This window comes from Aulonocara stuartgranti (assembly GCF_965226115.1).
Source record: "Aulonocara stuartgranti genome assembly, chromosome: 3".
NCBI lineage: Eukaryota > Metazoa > Chordata > Actinopteri > Cichliformes > Cichlidae > Aulonocara > Aulonocara stuartgranti.
Window position 1 is genome coordinate 56,482,126 of NC_138941.1, and position 19,346 is coordinate 56,501,471.

The window sequence follows — 19,346 nt, forward strand, 5'->3', positions numbered from 1 at the left end:
TTTGTGTAATTGTGGTGACCTTGTCTTTTTTTTTACATCAGCAGGTCAATCCAGGGTCCCTGTGGTCATCGTTGTCATCACCTTATTAATAGTTTGGGCTGGTTTTGCTGCATATTTCTCTCGCCACATTTTAAAAAAACGAAAAGTAAGAAAGAAACACACAACCATGTTGTTGCTTCTTGTGTCATCAGAATGACACATCACTCAACTTCTTTCAACAGAAATATCCAGAGGATGAAGACACACAAAAACAATCACTACCAGTCTAGCTGCCTTGCTGAAAGGAATGGTAAATGGACTGGTTCTTGTATACTGCTACTCTGCTTGAGGAAACTACACACTTTAAACTTTCACCCCAGAAAAAGACTCAAGCCGCGTCCAAGTTATTTATTGAGCACTTTCACATAAATAAAGTGTTATACAAGAAATGATCCTCCCTGATCACCCACTGGACCAGCTGTCTCTGCGTTCGTCATGCTCAGGGTTTATCTGATGAATAGACCAATGAATGTGCAGCAATAAACATTAGAAACTGATCTGACCGGAGTGTCTGGTTTGCAGTAACTTGTTAATCGTTGTCTCAGTTTTTGTTTCCTGCTCGGCTCCAGCAACTCGTTTCACTTTGACAGCGACAGTTTGGATCACTGTGTCGGAGTCTGGGGTCTTTATCTGTGGTAAGTCTTCTTTTTATTTGCTTGCTTTTTCTTTTTGTTTGTTTTTTGGTTTTTTTTTTTTGGTTTTTAGTTTTGTTTTTTTCAGTCAGGTGACAAACAAACAAGAACCTTATAACAAAACATTAAAATTTGTGATGAAAAACTGGGATTTTTTTCTACATGTTACTGAATGAATTCTGAATAAAGTCAAACTGTGAGCACATACACCTGTCAGCACATACTGACAGGTTCTTTATTGTTTTGTGATTTCTACTTCTTGGGTAAGTCATGTCTCATGACGCAGTTTGTTACTCCCGTCCTGTGTTCCCTCTGTTTAGTATCAAGTCTGTGCCTGTCATGTGTTTCCTGTTTTATTTTGATAGTCCCTGTCCTGTGTGCAGTGAGTGTTTCATGGGCCACCATTAAACACTTTTCTTTAATGTATTTGCCAAATAAAGATAAAACACAGAGCTGACTGCAGCGGCATGTTTCTTTCTGTCATGACAGCTACATACACACAGACTACTGCTGTTTACAGAGTGGGTGGAGTCAAATCACATGGATTATTTCGGTTTCTCCTTTGAAAATGACTCTTTAGCACAAACTCAGGAGCCCAGCTGTCTGAAAGTACTAAAGATGAAGCATGTTTACTAAAGTTACTAAACTTATTCTAAGATTAAATTGAGCATTCACCTGTCTGTGTTGAACTGTGACAATCATCAGTTAACACGACTTTTCAGCTGTTTGGGGGCAGAGTCAGTTTGGTCCTCAGAAATAATCCTTAAAGTTTGGAGGTGTTTGGTTAAACTCATCATTGAGTCATCTGGTTTGTTCTGCTCTCTGTCAATCAAAGCTAGAGAGCTCGCTTTTTCTACGTTCAAAAGAAAATATAATATTGGCTCAAGGGGAGGGAGCACTATGCCAAAGACTTGTGGTTCATGCTGACATCTATGCTCAATGTTATATCACTTATTCCAGTAATGTTGTGTTGGTGTCTCATGGTTATTGTTCCAGCTTCCAGTTTGGATTCAGGAGACAGGATTGGATTGGATTCAGGAGTTTTAAGCCTAATCTTTCAAGATTAGGCTTAAAACTTTCCCTTTTGCTAAAGCATATAGTTAGGGCTGGACCAGGTGACCCTGAATCGCCCCTTAGTTATGCTGCAATAGACGTAGGCTGCTGGGGGATTCCCATGATGCACTGAGTATTTCTTCTTCAGTCACCTTTCTCACTCACTGTGTGTTAATAAACCCTGTGCACGAGAAAATGCTAACTTCCTGTTTTAAGACCAAATGTAGAGTTTTACATTTCCGGTAGCTTTATTTTGCGGTCAATTGCTACTGCAAAGGTGGACTCCAAAATCATGTCCAAAATACAAAAACGGAAAGATCGCATTAAGTTACAAAGAGCAGAAGGTGGGAACACTCACCATTGCTGTGTCATAAAAAAAAAATCAAATGATTGATTTTGATATTTGAAGAGTGTAGATTGAGTGGTTGTTTACATCACTCAACAGAAGCAGAACTGCATCACAGAATCAGAAGCACATCTCTGTATAGTGACAGTTCTTATGATTTAAACAGGCAAATGTCCAGAACTCAAACTACAGGTGAACATTAGTGAAAGCCAGATGTTTCCCCCGTAAAGTCGATATCAGCTAGAAATTTCAAGTACACACCTACATAGCATCAACAAACCGCGAAGAAAAAGCCACAGGAAATTAAAAAAATAAAATAAATGATTGCTGGTAAGTGTCTCTATATATTAGTATTTATGAAGGGTATGTTGTGATTTACCTTCAAGATTATACTGAGAAATGTAAAATTTGAATCCTTTCTCTCTTTTGCTCTGAGGCGCAGGACAAAAAATATTGACAAATAGATTAACATCATGTACGGATATATCCGGTAAATGCCCAAGACATCATGAGAAATGTAAATCGCCGTTTGATTCATCCATTTAGTTGACTTGTTTTCGAAAACCCAACTGTAAACAAGGCGTGAATATCACACTAGAAACGAAGCGCCCTACAGGAGTTTCCCCACCGGAAGTATCATATGCTAAGGCGCACAGACCTCTCTACACTGAATCCTACTTGTTATTAATCTCTCTTCCACAGCATGTCTGTTGTTCCTTCTCCCACCCCAACCGGTCGCAGCAGATGGCCCCGCCCCTCCCTGAGCCTGTCCTGCAGAGGTTTCTTCCTGTTAAAAGGGAGTTTTTCCTTCCCACTGTCGCCAAAATGCTTGCTCATAGGGGGTCATATGATTGTATCTACCTGTATCTCTGTATCTACCTTACAATATAAAGCCTTGAGGCGACTGTTGTTGTGATTTGCCGCTATATAAATAAAATGAATTCTATTGTTTTGAATTGAATTGAATTAAATTCAATTGAACTGAATTGAATGTGTATGCAACACAGATATAAGTGAAAAAAGAAAAAAAGGTGGAGTCGAAAATAAATAAATGCAATAAAATATGTTAAATAACTGACATGTCAGCAGACAAAAAGCGCCAAGAAACACTGTAAACAAACATACACTATCTCACAGCATCTGTGGGTGTTGGGAGTTTTTGTGTCACAGGAATAAAAAAGAAACTGAAAAAATCCATTTGTCATGCATATTAAAAAAAAAAGTTGCTTGCAAATAATGGATGTGCTTTATAGCTTTTCTTTTTACAGTATGTTAGAAATGGATTATAGTGAGAATGACGTTGCTTCTCATTGAAAGCAGATGTAGTTTTTAATTAGATATTGATAATTAGATATTTTAGGGTTTTTTTTTTTGGGGGGGGGGGGGGGGGGGGGGGTTGACAATGATGGTGATCTGCCTGGACAAAAACTTCCAGGCTGATTTTTTTGTCTCAGTACAAGCCTGACCAGAACACATTTAAAATCATTGCCCTCTGTTATGTAATCAGTGATGATCTAAATGTCTCTTTACATATAAACTATTTTTAAATCGCTTAAACACTGAAACAGCTTCTTGAATGTGAAAATTTCACTGGGACTGAACCTGTTTTCCTGTTATTGTTACAGAGTGGAGGAACTCATTGATCAACAGTACAGGATCTGCAGTCTGGAGATGATGTTCAGAGTAGACAGATGAAGAAACGCGCCACAGAGAAGCTCTGAACTTAAAATCCTCGAAGATATTTTCTCTTTTGTTTGTTTGTTTGTACTTGAAAGTTTTTTAAGAAAAGCAGCACGTATTTCCAGTGCTGACTAAAATATTTATTTGAGGTAAGATTTCTTTAATGTTGTTAAAGAATTAGAAACATTAACATTTAGAAAAAACACATGATGTTATATTAGTCTGCTGGGCTGCTTGCTGTGAGATGCAGAGAGTAACAGGAAGCTTGTTTTGCTTATTGATTTTCAGAGTAATAGTGATGGCTCTTCAGGAGATCAGTGTGATCTTCACACACAGACCCTCGGCCTTCTCTGCTGCTGTGCTGCTTCTAACACTCGTCCTCTGCAGAGGTGAGCAAAAACTGCTGAGCATTTAAACTCATCTATGATCAGAGCAGACACAGATCAGGGTATATGAATTATGATTATTTATATTTTGTACTGTTTACTTTTTGTTGTTTTGTGTAAACAAATAAGGAAAGATTGTTAATAAATAAATGTGATTCTAGGCATCATGATTGTTGAAAACAAAATGTTGGAAACTTAAAGCATCTTTAGCAGGAGCCAAAACAACAAGGAGCAGATTATGGCGTTCTGAATAAATGGACAAATATGACAGGCTGTAGTGGGGGCCTTGAAGTTCTTTGGATTTATAAAAGAAATGATGCTTCGTTTATTCCTGTGTTTTACTGTCTGATCTTGTACTAAGTTGTGAGTGTGTCTGCTCCTCTCTGTCTCCTCAACAGGATCATTTGTAGTGGATGTGACACAGAGCTCCTATCAGGCAGAGGAGAACCACAACATCACACTGGAGTGGACGTTCACCACCAAACCAGACACGCCCATCTCAGCACTGGAGATCCTCTGTTACATGAATAATGATCATAAACACATAACTCTGTATTATCTTCGTGGTGGTGTCGAGTTCTCAGAGGATGAAGAGTTTTCAGGACGAGTCCAGAGTGACAAAGACGCCCTCAGAGAAGGACGAATCAGACTCCAGCTGTCCAGACTCAGGACTGAGGACTCGGGTCTGTACCTGTGTGAGGTGGACACAGGTTATGGCCGCGGCTCCAACAGCTGCAGAGTCACCGTCTCTGGTAAGACAATTCATTTATACAAGTGATCACTGTGAGCTGTTAACGTCAATCATGGTTCAAACCTGAGATAAAATTGGTGTGTATAATTGTTACAGGCTTTCAAAGTGATGAACACAAATCTTTAGCTTCCACTTTCATAACAACAGTGTCTTTATAAATATCCTGTTTGATTGATGGAGTTTCAGACACCAGCAGCTGTAGCCCCACTTTCACTGACTCGAGTCCATGAACTGGATCTTCTTCACTGTTCTAGAGCTGATGTTTCCTTTTGGAGCGTTTTTAATAGAATTACCAGAAAAACTGTGTAGTTAGAAAATTACATCCATAAACTGCATCACACAGACACACACCTGCTAATTAGTGCTGAGTACAGTAACAGACATATAGGAAGTCTACACAGAGATGATATGAAACTATCCATGGAGACCAACACTGGTTCATGTAGAAGACTGTAAACATGGTCATTTCTGCTTTAAGTTGGACTTTTTAACACAAGAGTCTTTGTGGCTTACACACACGTGAGGCTAATTCTTCATGGAGCTGCTGGTCCAGGTAACATCCCTGAAGGAGGCCTCTGAGTCTGAGTCGACCACAGAAATCCACAGTGTCCAACCTCAGTGACACTGTTACTGAGCAGCTTCATCAGGACATGTGATGGCGTAGATGTAGATGGCGTGTAAGATGGCGCCGGTGTGCATTGCTCGCCGTCCACGGTTGTCGGATCCACTTTTGCTCTGCGTGTTTCTATTGTTTTTGTCACTTTTATTGAACAACGCTGACTCTCTATTGACCTACGATCGTGAAGCTCTGTTAAATATTCGACTTGCCACAGAGAATTTGGGAAGGACTAACGCTGATGGACAGGACTTTTTTCCACCTCCGCTACTATCTGGAGTACCGCATCACCTGGATTACACCCCTACCACATCTCATAAGAGGAAGCGCTTTAAACGTCGGGGAAAACGCAGCGGGCTACTCGTGAAACTGAAATCATATTTGGCTCTTTCATCTGGCAGCAACAGATTAGTTTCCGAATGCACTCTGACTGAATTCAGACCTCTGCACTGGCGTTTTGTCTCCTGTCGCTTCCTGGAACCTACTGGCACCTGGCTGGTACCTGTTGTCGGCTTGGCTGAAGAGATCCAGCATCCCCGCCTTCTCTTACCTCATCTTCGCTGCGGTGGAGCGAATCCGCGGAATCTTCGGCAACTGAAACAGGTTCCCTGGATGGCTGTCACCGGTCTGACGGACCCTACCAGGTTTGCCCTTGTTAACGCTAGGTCGCTAGCAAATAAAACGTTCATTTTGAAGGATTTCTTCACCTCTCATAATCTGGATTTCCTCTGTGTGACAGAAACCTGGCTAAGTGACGGTGAGTTAAGCTCTTTCTCAGAACTATTACCGCCAAATTGTTCGTATTTTAACTCACCAAGGACTACGGGCCGAGGTGGAGGAGTGGCCACAGTTTATAAATCTACTTTTCACTGTCGCCAGCTGTCACCTGTCACTTTCTCCAGTTTTGAACTGAATATGTTTGAGCTTGGTAGCAGTCATCCTGTTCTTTGTGCGGTGATCTACCGTCCACCAAAATATAATAGGAACTTTGTTAATGACTTCTCTGAGTTCTTGGCTGAAATAATGCCAAAGTATGACAAGGTTTTAATCTTGGGTGATATGAATATTCATGTGTGTTGTCCTACTAAACCATTGGCAAAGGACTTTTTAAACCTACTTGATGCTTTTAATGTTTTGCAGTCTGTCACTGGTCCCACTCATAAATATGGACACACTCTGGATCTGGTTTTGTCTTATGGTTTACCTGTTTATAATCTTCAAATTTATGATGTCGTCTTTTCTGATCATATGCCTGTATTGTTTGAAACTTCTCTTCCCTGTAATATCACTACCTGTGGCCCTCCTACTGCTTCTCGCATGTTTAAACCATCAAGTGCCGTCCAGTTCTCTACCGCCTTTAATAAGGCCTTAAATGTTGACTCAGAGCTCTCAGTCTGTGCCGACACTGAGGTGCTGACTGCAAAATTCTTATCTACTTGTCAAATCATTCTGGATACTGTTGCTCCTCTGAAGGTCAGGCGGCCTAAATTGAAGTCTGAGCCGTGGCTGAACGACATCACTCGGGCTGCTCGAAGAGAGTGCAGAAAAGCAGAACGCAAATGGGAAAAAGACAAGCTACAAGTGTCTTATGATATCTTAAGAGATAGCTGGCATAGATATCAGAAAATTGTCAAGAACCAGAAATCCGCCTATTTTGCAGGTGTTATTAATGACAACTGCCATAAGCCCCGTGTCTTATTTAGTATTTTAAGCTCTGTTCTTAACCCTCCCCAATCCTACTGTATAGAAGCTTCTGCTGAAACTTGTGAAGCTTTTTTAAATTTCTTTGTGGAGAAGATTTTATCTATTAGAGCACATATTTTACCCCCTTCTTATGACCCTTCTGTTATTTTTACGCCTTTAGCAATTTTTAGCCATTTTGAACCTGTGTCTCTATTTAAACTGGGTAAAATTGTCACCCAAATCAAGTCTGGCTCTCCCAGTGATGTTCTTCCCCCTCGCTTTTTTAAAGAAGTTTGGGGCACTATTGGACCTTATATTCAAAGGCTTATAAACAGCAGCCTGACTTTAGGCCATGTACCTGCAATTTTTAAACAGGCAGTGGTCCAGCCTCTGCTGAAACGCCCTGGCTTGGATGCCTCTTTGTTGAGTAATTTCAGACCTATTTCAAAGCTTCCTTTTGTTTCTAAAATTTTAGAAAAAGAAGTGTGCTCACAGCTGCAGGCTTTTTTAGAGAGTCAAAACATTTTTGAGGTATTTCAATCTGGTTTTAAAGCACTTCACAGCACAGAGACTGCACTTTTGAGAGTTTTTAATGATATCTTATTAACTGCTGACTCTGGGAAGTCTGTCTTACTTGTGCTTTTGGATCTCACAGCAGCTTTTGATACAGTAGATCACAATATTTTGATTTATCGTCTAGCACATCATGTTGGAATTAGAGGCACTGCCTTGGAGTGGTTTAAATCATACCTCTCTGATAGAAGTTTTTCAGTCTCACTTGGTAAATTTCATTCATCTTCCGCCCCCCTCCCATGTGGTGTACCTCAAGGATCCATCCTTGGGCCCCTTCTTTTTAGTATTTATTTACTTCCCCTTGGCCATATTATTAAAAAACATAAAGTCTCATTTCATTTTTATGCAGATGATTGTCAAATTTATCTACCGATGAAACACAATGACCTTAACCCCCTCAGGCCTATTTTAGAATGTCTTAAGGATATCAGAGCATGGTTGGCTCTGAATTTTTTAAACTTTAACGAAAAGAAGACTGAAGTCATTATATTTGGGCCGAATGGACCTGGTGTCCCTCCATCTGACTTGGGTCCTCTTACATCGTGTGTCAAATCAATTGTCACCAACCTTGGAGTAAAATTTGACACAGCTCTTAAAATGGACAAACAAGTAAATACAGTGGTGAGAAAAAGCTTTTTTCAGTTGAGGCAGCTCTCTAAAGTAAAACCTTTTATTTCTTTTTGTGACTTGGAGAGAGTTTTGCACGCATTTGTGACCACTCGCCTTGATTATTGTAATGGACTTTATATTGGTATTGATCAGGCTTCACTATCACGCTTGCAAATGGTCCAGAATGCTGCTGCTCGCCTGTTGACAGGGACACGCAAACGTGAGCACATTACCCCTGTTCTTGCCTCCTTACACTGGTTGCCTGTCCATTTTAGAATTCATTTTAAAATTTTATTGCTTGCTTTTAAAGTTTTAAATGGCCTGGCTCCGTCTTACCTGTCAGACCTTTTACACCAATACACTCCACAAAGGTCTCTCAGATCATCTGACCAGTCACTCCTTGCTGTCCCCATGTCGAGACTTAAACACAGAGGAGACCGAGCTTTCGCTGTTGTGGCCCCCAAACTATGGAACAAACTGCCCCTCCATATTAGGCTGGCCCCAACACTTGAAATGTTTAAATCACTTTTAAAAACACATTTTTTTTCAAAGGCCTTCTAGGAGTGTTATCAGAGCCAGTTTGTAGTCAGTTTTTAGTCAGCTGTTGGTCATTCTTAATCTTTTTACTTTGTTAATCTTATTCATTGTATATCTTATTGTTTATTTTACTCATGTTGATTTATTTTTATCTTCTTTTTCAATTATATATTTGTTTTGTTTATTGATTTCATTGTATGCTTAAAGTATGGTTTTAACTGCTATCTCTGTTTTATTATTGGAAAGCACTTTGGTCAACTTTGTTGTTTTTAAAAGTGCTATATAAATAAAGTTGGATTGGATTGGATTGGATGTGAGGAAACCAACACTGAAGAGCTACAAACTGTTTCTCTCATCACAACATTGTTTTTGTTTTTGGGTTCTTCATTGTTGGTTTCATGTTTCAGTTTTGTAAGTTTCCACTTGGTAGAAATAAAACTGTGAGCAACTTAATTCACTGTCATAACATTAGATCATTTTCCAATTTATTACAAAGAATTTTTTATTTTATTTCAGAATCAAGGCCTGGGAAGACAGAAACAACTCAGCAACCTGGAAGTCTCCAACCACCAGAGCTGAAGGAAGAGACCAAAGGTAAAAACAAAATAACTTTACAGTTTACAAAATCACTCATTCATTATATTGTTTATACACAGTTCAGTCAGGAGATATGGGCCAAATCTGAGAACTGTATTAATTTACCAGAACAGAAAACACTCCCATCCAGTTTTCTAGAAATGGATTTAGTTCAGTCTTAAAATAAAGAGAGTCTAAGACTAGGCCTTCATAAGTGAAACTGAGTCTATATGAATAACAAAGTAAAATCCTCCCATAAACCTGCAGCTCTTTCAGGTAAACATACTGAGGTTCTGCTTCAAAATGTCAAATATCAGTTTTATCCAGTTCTGGGTTTTGGGGCCTCGAGTCTTTCCTGGTTAACATTGGGCAAAAGGCCCGATGTAAGCTGGAGGTCACCAGACTGTAAGTGGTGATAAATGAAATTCTCTGTGCATCAGAAACATGTAAATAAAGTCTGGTGTTCACTTCCCAGAGTAATACTGCTTATTTAATGGTTAATTCCACTTCCTGTTTTTAAAATGTGCTCGTTTACATCATTAACTGAATTATGCGTTTACTGTTTTTTGCACCTTAGGAATTTCTTTGTCAGGCCGGCTAGCAATCGTCGGGGCTGTATTCATCTGTATCTCTCTGATCTCATGGGGATTTATGTTTTATCAGAATTGCAAAGAACACGTAAGTCTGTCAGAAAAAAAAAGTATTGTCTTTTAAAAACAAATGTTTACAGTTTGTGTCAGAATCATTTGCTCTGTGACATTTTAAAGTCTCTTAAACTTTTCATATTCAGTATAACTCAGTGAGTCTTTGGATTTTCTTTCAATTTCAAACAGAGTTCTTGATGAAGACGTTGTCAGCATATGGACCTTCTAGTTCAGTTTCATGACAACAGCTGGAAACTGCAGATCTCAGACTTTGAACAGAAACTCTTCATAACATCATGATTATAAACCAGATTTGAAGTTTCCAATTCGATGCTGTTCAGTTGGCGTCAAGAACCAACAGAGGGAAAAACAACACAAACAACACAAAAAAGATTTAAATTCAGGACTTCAGTCCAATATTGAAATCCTTCAACTCATCTGAACTATAAATATGCTGAGGTGTTAAAATAAAAACAGGATGAATTGAATTTGAGGTAAAACACAAAACAGCATTAACAGGATTGAGCTTCATGTTTTGTGTTAACATTGTTTAATACACTCTTGTTGGCACTTTTGTTGACAGTAAAACGGTTTCTCTACTTTTTATTTGTCATGTGTGCTAAAAAAGTAAAGTAAGAAAAGTACTTGGACTGATATTTACACTCGTGTCTCGTTTTAATGCAACATCAAAGCAGCAGAAACCTCAGTGAGAAGAACTCTGACTCACATAAAGATTCATCAGTTTGTGACATTCAGAATACAACTAATCACCAAAGCTGCAGATTCTGTGTTATTAATGTGTGTTTTATGGGAGAAACTGGATTTTCTTCTTAGATTTTCCAGTGTCAGCTCATCAGTGAACTGTTCCTCTCACAAAGACTCCAAGACCTCGGTCAGGTTTATGTTCCCAATCCAAAGTTTTTCCCAGAATAGAGCTGCTCTCTGCTGCAGCTGATCCATGTCCTGTGTCTAACCCTCGATCAGAGTCCAGTGTAGAAATACTCCTGTTCTTGTCGTTGTATATAAATCTTTGTTCTATTTTTTTCTCTTTTTAAAAAATGTTTACTTTTGTTCTGTTGTCTGAATTTGTCATCACTCGGATGTGTCCGTGTGTTTATTTCTGAGTAACTCTGTAAGTTTGTCTTTCACTGTTCAGATCTGCCTCTTGTGTGCTGTATCTCTGCACTGCACACAGCTGTGACAACAACTCAGTGTGAAACACCTGGTTAAACGATGGACATGGAAATATTATCATTTATGCAAAACTATATATAATATATTTTGAATATGTAAACAAAATTAATATAAAATAATTTAAATTGAATTCAACTGAATTCTGTGTCAAGAAGTTTTTACATCACATGAACATTTAAATATCACAACTCTGACTTCCTGTAACTCGTCCTCCAGTCTGGAATAAATACGACCAATGACAGACTTAAATCAGATTTACACCATGAAGGCTGATGGGGTGATGTCATAATTCCAGTGGGTCGGCTGAATGGACACCCAACACTGTGAACATGTTAACTTGAGAACGAGGAGATGTAGCATTCTCTGACTGATACCACAGGTGTATCTGTGAGGCTGAGGTGTAGCACTGACAGCTGTCAGTAATGTTTGTAAAACACTGCTGTCCTCCTACATGGGAGCAGCACAGACACAGGCTGTATCCCAATTCAGGGTCTGCAGCCTTAAAGGCCGCATTTTAAGGCCGATTACGTCACAGCGACGCGACGAAGGCTGTCCCAATTCGAAGGCTGCTCGAAATGCGTCCTTCATTTCCCTGAATTTTAAGGACATGGCGGTGTAGACTTCGTGGCCCAACATATCCCAGAATGCATAGCGCGGCGGTGGGTGTGGATAATTTTGCCGAAAAAATAAACGGCAGATGAGGGGCGCCCGAAGAGTAAACTTTAAGTAAGTACTGGATATGATGTCACTTATTTATGTGCAAATGTTTAATAACGAAGAACATTAAACATTACTGTTGGCCACATGTCGGCAAAGTTATGTGACATTAGTGACGTTTGTACTAACTTGGTTTTAAAGCCTTTACTTTACAATATACGCCGTTCAATAGCTGAGCTTAATCTTACAGAGAATGATCAAAGCTCATGTAGAAAGAAACAAACAAATGAACAAAAGATTTTCTCCTTCATTTCTGTCAAACAAAGCTGTATGAAACGTTTCTAGCTGTTAGTATCATGGTTGCTAGGCAACCTGGGCAGCGCAACGGAGGCTAGACCGTCCCATTTCACAAGCCTCGCACTTCCGGCCTTAGCGGCCCTTGAGGATCGTTGAGACTGCGTACTTTAAGGCTGCAGACCCTGAATTGGGATACAGCCACAGTCACAGGATAAAAGATGGATGTGGGATGATATTTATAGGTTTATATGAGAGTTTGAAGCTGACTTGGATTTAAAGAGGTTGGATGTGAGGAATTAGAAGCAGACCTAAAGCATCCTGACTTTATTGACTTATTTTGATTCTAGAGCCCATAATTTGCAAAATAAACAATTATAAATGTCAAAAATTTTATATAGCAGCACCTGGAGATCATGAAGTCACCTGGAAAGTTTATAATGAGGTCATAGTGAGATCGAGGCTCATTCTGTCATAGACTTCAATATAATCTGGGCTGTTTTTCAAGATAAAGGAGTCTCCCGCTGCTGGTCATTAAAACAAATCCAGGTTTAACCTTTCAGAGCTGAGTGTCAGTCTTTAACAGTGTAACAATGAAACAGACTGAAGAAATAAATCAAAACTCCAATTTCCTTCTAGAAATGTGTCCATGGTAGGAACTGAACACATTTCAGAGTTCCCACCATAAAGGCATATGCTAAAAAATATTACTATTAGTATTTTTTTTCCAATACCACATACACAAAGGTGAAATTAATGTGAACCCCGGACGAACTAGGACACCACGTAGGTGATGTTGACGAAGGCGGTGTACCACTCCTCCCGCTCGGCCACGGTGAAGTCCAGGCACAGCAGGTGGACGAAGCAGAAGGAGAGCAGCCACGTAGAGAGGGCCAGGCTGCGGCAGGCCGCCACCAGCGAGCCCGGGGCCATGACGAGCCTCCCCGGGGTGAGAGCGAGCTGTGTGTCGGTAGGTCGGAGGAGCCCGGCAGCTTCAACGCTGGAGCCTCCTACTCCACCATGCTACAAGGCAAAACCACCAGGAGCGTGTTTAACTCGCTTTTACTCCCCTTTTTTCACACGAAAAAATCTGTTTTTAGCCGCAACCCTCCACTACTCTCAGGCTACCTAGCAGCAGACGCCTGTTAGCAGTCTCCATTTCCAGCCGTTGCCGTTAACTCGATGAGAAACACCCACGAAAAAACTCCTAAATGCGCACAACTGAAAGGAGAAATCACCACAGGAGTGACGCGACGTGAGCCCACCGAAGTGAAGCACCAGGCGGCGGGCTGTTGTGCCAAAATTGAAAATTTTCTGTGTTACAAGTTAAGACCCAAGATTTGTCATTCCACCCAAATCCACATTCATCAGAGCTCCCTGCTCTGCTGATATTCTTGTATGCAACTGCGACATAAACTTCTCCCCCTCTCCACTCCACCTCCCAGTAACAAGGTCCAGTCAGACTCTCTCTATTCAGGACCTGATAACATCCAGTGAATCTGTCTGGATGATCAGAATAAAACTGTTGCTGATTCATAAATGTTACTTTTCTGTTCCCTTCAGATAATAACAGATGTGTGTGAGTTGTGTTTGGATCCAGTGTGATTTCACGTGAATATTTTAAGAATCCAGCTCTGGTCTTTGGCTCTGGTGGTGACAGTAAAACATCCTCTTCAGTGACTGTCAGTGAGATGTTTGTCCATTCCTCTCTCAGAATGTCCTGTAGTTTATCTCTGGTCTCTGACACAGCTGCTGTCACATCCTCAAAGTAGCTCAGAGGACGAATATTGATGCTGGATGAGTGTGTAGACTCACTGAGTGCTGACAGTGAGGGGTAGTTGTGTAGAAACTGGTTGTGATCCTCTGTGTGTGAGAGCTGCTCCAGCTCGCCGTCTTTCCTCTTCAGCTCAGCGATCTCCTGCTCCAGCTTCTCCTGAAGCTCTTTGACTCGACTCACTTCAGTTTCCTGCTGGGATCTGACCTGCTGCTTCACATCAGAGCTTCTTTTCTGGAGGAGACGGATCAGCTCAGTGAACATCTTCTCACTGTCCTCCACTGCTTTATCAGCAGAGCCATTGATGGCCTCCACCTCCTGTTGAAGCAGCTTCACATCTTTCTCTCGCTCCTGGATTCTCTGCTGGATGTTTAGTCGTCTCACCTCGAGCTCCTTCTGCTTCTCAGTCCTTTCTGCTGCAGCTGGGACTGTTTCATGGCCTTTATGTTCATCCATTGTGCAGAGATAACAGATACTCTGCTGATCAGTACGACAGAAAATCTTCATCACCTCATCATGACGAGAGCAGATGTTCTCCTGGAGCTTCTTGGAGGGGGTCACCAGCTTGTGTTTTTCAAAGGCAGGAGACTCCAGATGAAGCTGAATGTGTTTCTCACAGTAGGAGATCAGACAGACTAAACAGGACTTGATGGCTTTCATCTTCCTCCCAGTGCAGACATCACAGGCCACATCTTCAGGTCCAGCATAGCAGTGATCAGCTGGAGCAGCTTGGAGTCCAGTCTTCTTCAGCTGCTCCACTAAAGCTGCTAACATGGTGTTTTTCTCCAGGACAGGCCTCGGTGTGAAAGTCTTCCTGCACTGAGGGCAGCTGTGGATTCCCTTCCTGTCCTCTTCATCCCAGAAACTTTTAATACAGTTCCTGCAGTAGCTGTGTCCACAGGCTGTAGTCACCGGATCCTTCAGTAGATCCAAACAGATGGAACAAGAGAAGGTTTCTCGGTCCAGCTGAACTCCTTTCTGCGCCATTTCTCCTCTCAGTGTCAGTGACTGTGTGAGTTTCTCTTCCTTATAACTGAAACTAGTCTGAGCTCTGATCTCAACAACATGTTTCTGCAGTGAATGGAGCCTGTCAGCTCTTACACGTCACCACATGTTGGTCATCGGCAAACTGCAGATCTGAGGGGGAGGGAACGAGGAAACACGTGGACAGAGAGGAGGTGCTGTGTTTAAGAGCAGGAAGAAGAGGGAGGGTTATCAGGCTGTGCTTCACTCCAGGAAGAGGAGCAGTTTGAGAGCGATACTGTGTGTTTAACCCTTTTATTTACTGCTCACATCAACTTAAGCTTGTTAACACTTTCTTCTATATAAATAAATAAATCACACTTTGTGTGTTTTTCTTTCTGTGATTTGAGATCATCACATTTTTATTTTATAATTTTTATATGTTATATGCACAAAAGAGCACTTTTTAAATGTTCAATGTTCAGCTGGAAAAAAATGTGAAACTTTGGTGATGATCTCAAATCACAGAAAGACACAAAGTTCTGCTCTCTAGGTGAACCAATCCTTGTCCACCTTCCTCTTGGGCAAAAAAAAAGTACTGCCTGGAGTACCCAGTGTTGATTGTCCCAAAAGAAATAAACCAACAAAACTTGAAGGTCATGTATCACACCAGGAGGGGGTTCTATACAAGCTAATTGATGCCATAAAACAGAAGTGGCCAAGTTATTTATAATCAACACTCTCCCTCTATATGACATTTGGGGCAACAGCCACCTCCACTTTTCCAATTTTCCCCCAACTTTCTCCACCACCCCTTCCCAGTTCTTACATTCTGTATCCTCATCTCCCACGTACACACCCAGATACTTCAACCCTCCCCTTTACCACTTTAGCTCACCTGGAAGTCGTGGGAGCCCAGTAAGCCAATCACCCACCGCCAGAGCCTCACTCTTAGCCCAATTCACCTGTGCAGCTAAAAATCTGCAAAAGTTCCCAACAATTATTCCCAACTTATTCACATCTTGGTGACTCCTAACAAATACAATAATATCATCAGCATATGCAGACAAACTAAAAGACATATTGACATCAGAGGCAGCACGGTGGCATGGTGGTTAGCACTGTTGCCGCACAGCAAGAAGGTCCTGAGTTCAATTCCAACATCAGGCCGGGGGTCTTTCTGTGTGGAGTTTGCATGTTTTCCCCGTGTTTGTGTGGGTTCCCTCCAGTTACTGCGGCTTCTTCCCACTGTCCAAAGACATGCAGTTTGTGGGGATAGGTTAATTGGATAATCCAATTAACCTAGGTGTGAGTGTGAATAGTTGTCTGTCTCTGTGTGTTGGCCCTGTGACAGACTGGCGACCTGTCCAGGGTGTACCCCGCCTCTCACCCTATGACAGCTGGGATAGGCTCTAGTGCCCCCCGCGACCCTGAAAAGGATAAGCGGAAGCAAATGGATGGATATTGACATCAGATAAAACCAACCCAGTAATGTATGACCTCACATTGTGCAACACTGGTTTGATAGACAGAGCATATAACATACCTGACAGTGGACAGCCCAGCCTAATGCCTCTAGTTACTTTAAAAGGTTTCCACAAATGACCATTTATTTTCAGTACACTTTCAATTTCCTCGTACAAAACCATAATCTTAGCGATTAAACCAGAGCCGAGACCAAACCTTTCTAGCACACTCCAGAGGTAACGATGCTCAACTCAGCCAAAAGCTTTTTCTTGGTCCAGAGAAATCAGACCAGTATCATAACCCAGTGAACTGGAGACTTCCAAAACACCTCTAACTAATGACACATTGTCGACAATAGACCTACACAGCACACAGTAAGTTTGCCCTGGATGTAAAATTTGATCCATCACCATCTTCAGCCTGTTTGCCAGCACCTTTGATAGCAACTTACAAATATTAACATTATTAATCCCCTCTACGAAGCGAGAAAAACGTGCAGTGTGTTAAGCTTGAAACTTTAGTTTTCTGTTTGGTGACAGAGGCTCTTTTGACCCGTTTATTAAACACATGCAGGTGAACACATGACCTGCCAGGACCAGGTTATGTTCGATTTAAAATCGAGTGAATAAATCCACATTTTCACTGATTCTTTCGCATACAAGTTTTTTAGTACGATCGATCTTATAATGTGACTAAAGCTGCTTCCACGGGCTGTGTGACGTTTAACATGTAAACGTATCCAGTTTAAAGTGTCAGAACTCCTGACTGCTGTGAGAGCGGTGCTTCTTCCAGGTTGTAGTAACTGTGTTGCTTCAGCCACTCGCAACATTGCGATCATAAAGCTAGTAAAGTAGTTCTAATAACAGCACGAAATTTAACTCTACTCAATATAATGTTAATTTCAAAAAGGATGGTTGGATGACTTGTTGTAGAGTCTGACAATGATTCAGAATGAATGATCCCAGTTTTAATTATAATGCACATATTTTAAGATGAACCCTTTAGTTATCAAACCTGAGGCAAAGGTACTTTCCAGAGTTAAAGACGTATGTAATGTAACACGTGGAGCATTGTTTCAGTTTCTTAATATCCACATAGAGGCAATATGTTTCACGTTAAGCAATTAGAGTAGCATTATTCAGTACAGACATTAAAAAATAAAATCATCACATTGCTGACTGGAAAGTCCTCCAGGGCCTGAAGCAGCAAAGCAGCCCCAGAACAAACCTAAAAAGTTCATCTTTTGTTAGTCCACAGAACATTTTCCTAAGAGTCTCGCTGATCATCATAAAGGCCTGCAGTTCTTTACATGTTGTTGTCGGTTATTGTGACCTCCTGGATGAGTCATTAATGCGCTCTTGGGTTAGTTTTTGTAGGCCGAACACGTCTGTGAACATTCACCACTGTTCCATTTTTTTCTCCATTAGTGCATAATGACTGTCACTGTGTTGCACCGGAGTCCCAAAACCTGAGAAATTACTTTTTTAGACTGAAAGATTTTTGTGTTATTTTTTAAGCTCTTTTAGCACAGGTTGGATTGTCTGCTGCAAAACTGTGTTTTCAAATTGGCTTCCCAATATTAAAAATAGGTAACAGTAAAAAAGAAAAAAAAAAAGCAAAAAAACCCAACAACCTGGAGACATGTTAGATTAAAATATTTTTTGGGTATTTAATATAATTTAATAAATTCAGCACAGACAACATTATTCTGTTGTGATGATCCAGGAAGATTAAGTGTGGTTGATCAAAGTACACGTGTGTTTTATTGTTTCAGGAAGCAGAAGACAGATGAAGAAGGAAGTGCACGAGAGACTGAAGCTCTGAACGATTCCTAAATGAGTCTTTTTCTTTTTTTCCTTCATGTTTAAGATTTGTTTCTTTAAACCGTTTTAATTGATTGAACACATGAGACAGTGTAAGTTATGTGAATGTGATGATCACATTGTTCTGGTCGTCACTTTAATTTCTCTACATTTAAAAACAAAAACAGTCCATTAAGAACGACTTCAGATCAAACCTGAAACCATCGATCAGAAAATAAGTTACAGGTTCATCTGCAGCTCAGCCATAGAAACTATTGTGCTGCCCTGAACTCATGACATGTGTTTAACATGTTAAACTTCAAGCATTTAATTATGTTACAGTGAATCAAATATTTATTGTTGTCATTTTATTCTCAAACACTAAAATAGTGTTTATATCTCCGTGTTGACAAACAGCATGCGTATATGTATTTTAAATGGTGGGATATGATGTAATAATATTACATGTATGTAACATGTTTTTGTATTTTTGGAAATACATGTATTTTTATAAATGTACTTTTTTCTTGTGTGAGTTCATGCCTACATTAGAAATGTGTGCAGTGTAAGACATGTAGGCACTGGGGGTTCCTGTTTGTGTGCACACATACTCTGTTACTCATCCATGCTTACTGTACTTTACTTACTTGATAATAAAAATATGTTCTTGTAAATTATGTAAATCATAAATAAACTGTTTTCTAAGTTATGACCTCATCTTGTCTCCCGTTGCTTCTCACTGCGTATGAGCCAGTCTATCACAGTATGTGTATCTATGTAAAAGCATGTTGGACATTGTGTGCCGATATCCAGTTGGTGCAGCACTGCTGTACAAGCATTCGGATCACTTGAAATATTAATATAGTTTAACTACCAGCAGGTTAATGTAGAATATAGTTTTACCTGCTAACTGCACTCAGAGATCTAAATCAGCAGGTAAAACTGAAAAACCAAAATATGCAGTCTGCTCTTTGTGTGGAGAAGATGGAACAAATGCATCTCTTCATTATCATTGGGACATCACAAGGCTTTGTGTGTCATCAGTCATCAGTAGAAGGACTGAACACTGC

General features: G+C 40.4%; 2 protein-coding genes across 2 annotated transcripts in view; one reads left to right on the top strand and one right to left on the bottom strand.

Annotated features, from left to right (window-relative positions):
• Nucleotides 1-11,449, top strand: part of LOC309701685 (programmed cell death 1 ligand 1-like) — a 76,193-nt gene extending 64,744 nt beyond the window's left edge. Inside the window, exons 3-7 of the mRNA XM_082525838.1 lie at nt 4,039-4,139; nt 4,535-4,888; nt 9,422-9,499; nt 10,059-10,159; nt 10,315-11,449. Coding sequence (XP_082381964.1) covers nt 4,039-4,139; nt 4,535-4,888; nt 9,422-9,499; nt 10,059-10,159; nt 10,315-10,323 — 643 coding nt within the window. The 3' untranslated portion in view covers nt 10,324-11,449. The remainder of the gene's footprint in view (nt 1-4,038; nt 4,140-4,534; nt 4,889-9,421; nt 9,500-10,058; nt 10,160-10,314) is intronic.
• Nucleotides 11,450-13,058: 1,609 nt separating this feature from the next.
• Nucleotides 13,059-15,154, bottom strand: LOC309701680 (tripartite motif-containing protein 16-like). The gene has a single exon (XM_082525830.1). The coding sequence runs from the start codon at nt 15,029-15,031 to the stop codon at nt 13,505-13,507; it is 1,527 nt and encodes a 508-aa protein (XP_082381956.1). The 5' UTR covers nt 15,032-15,154; the 3' UTR covers nt 13,059-13,504.
• Nucleotides 15,155-19,346: the final 4,192 nt, after the last annotated feature.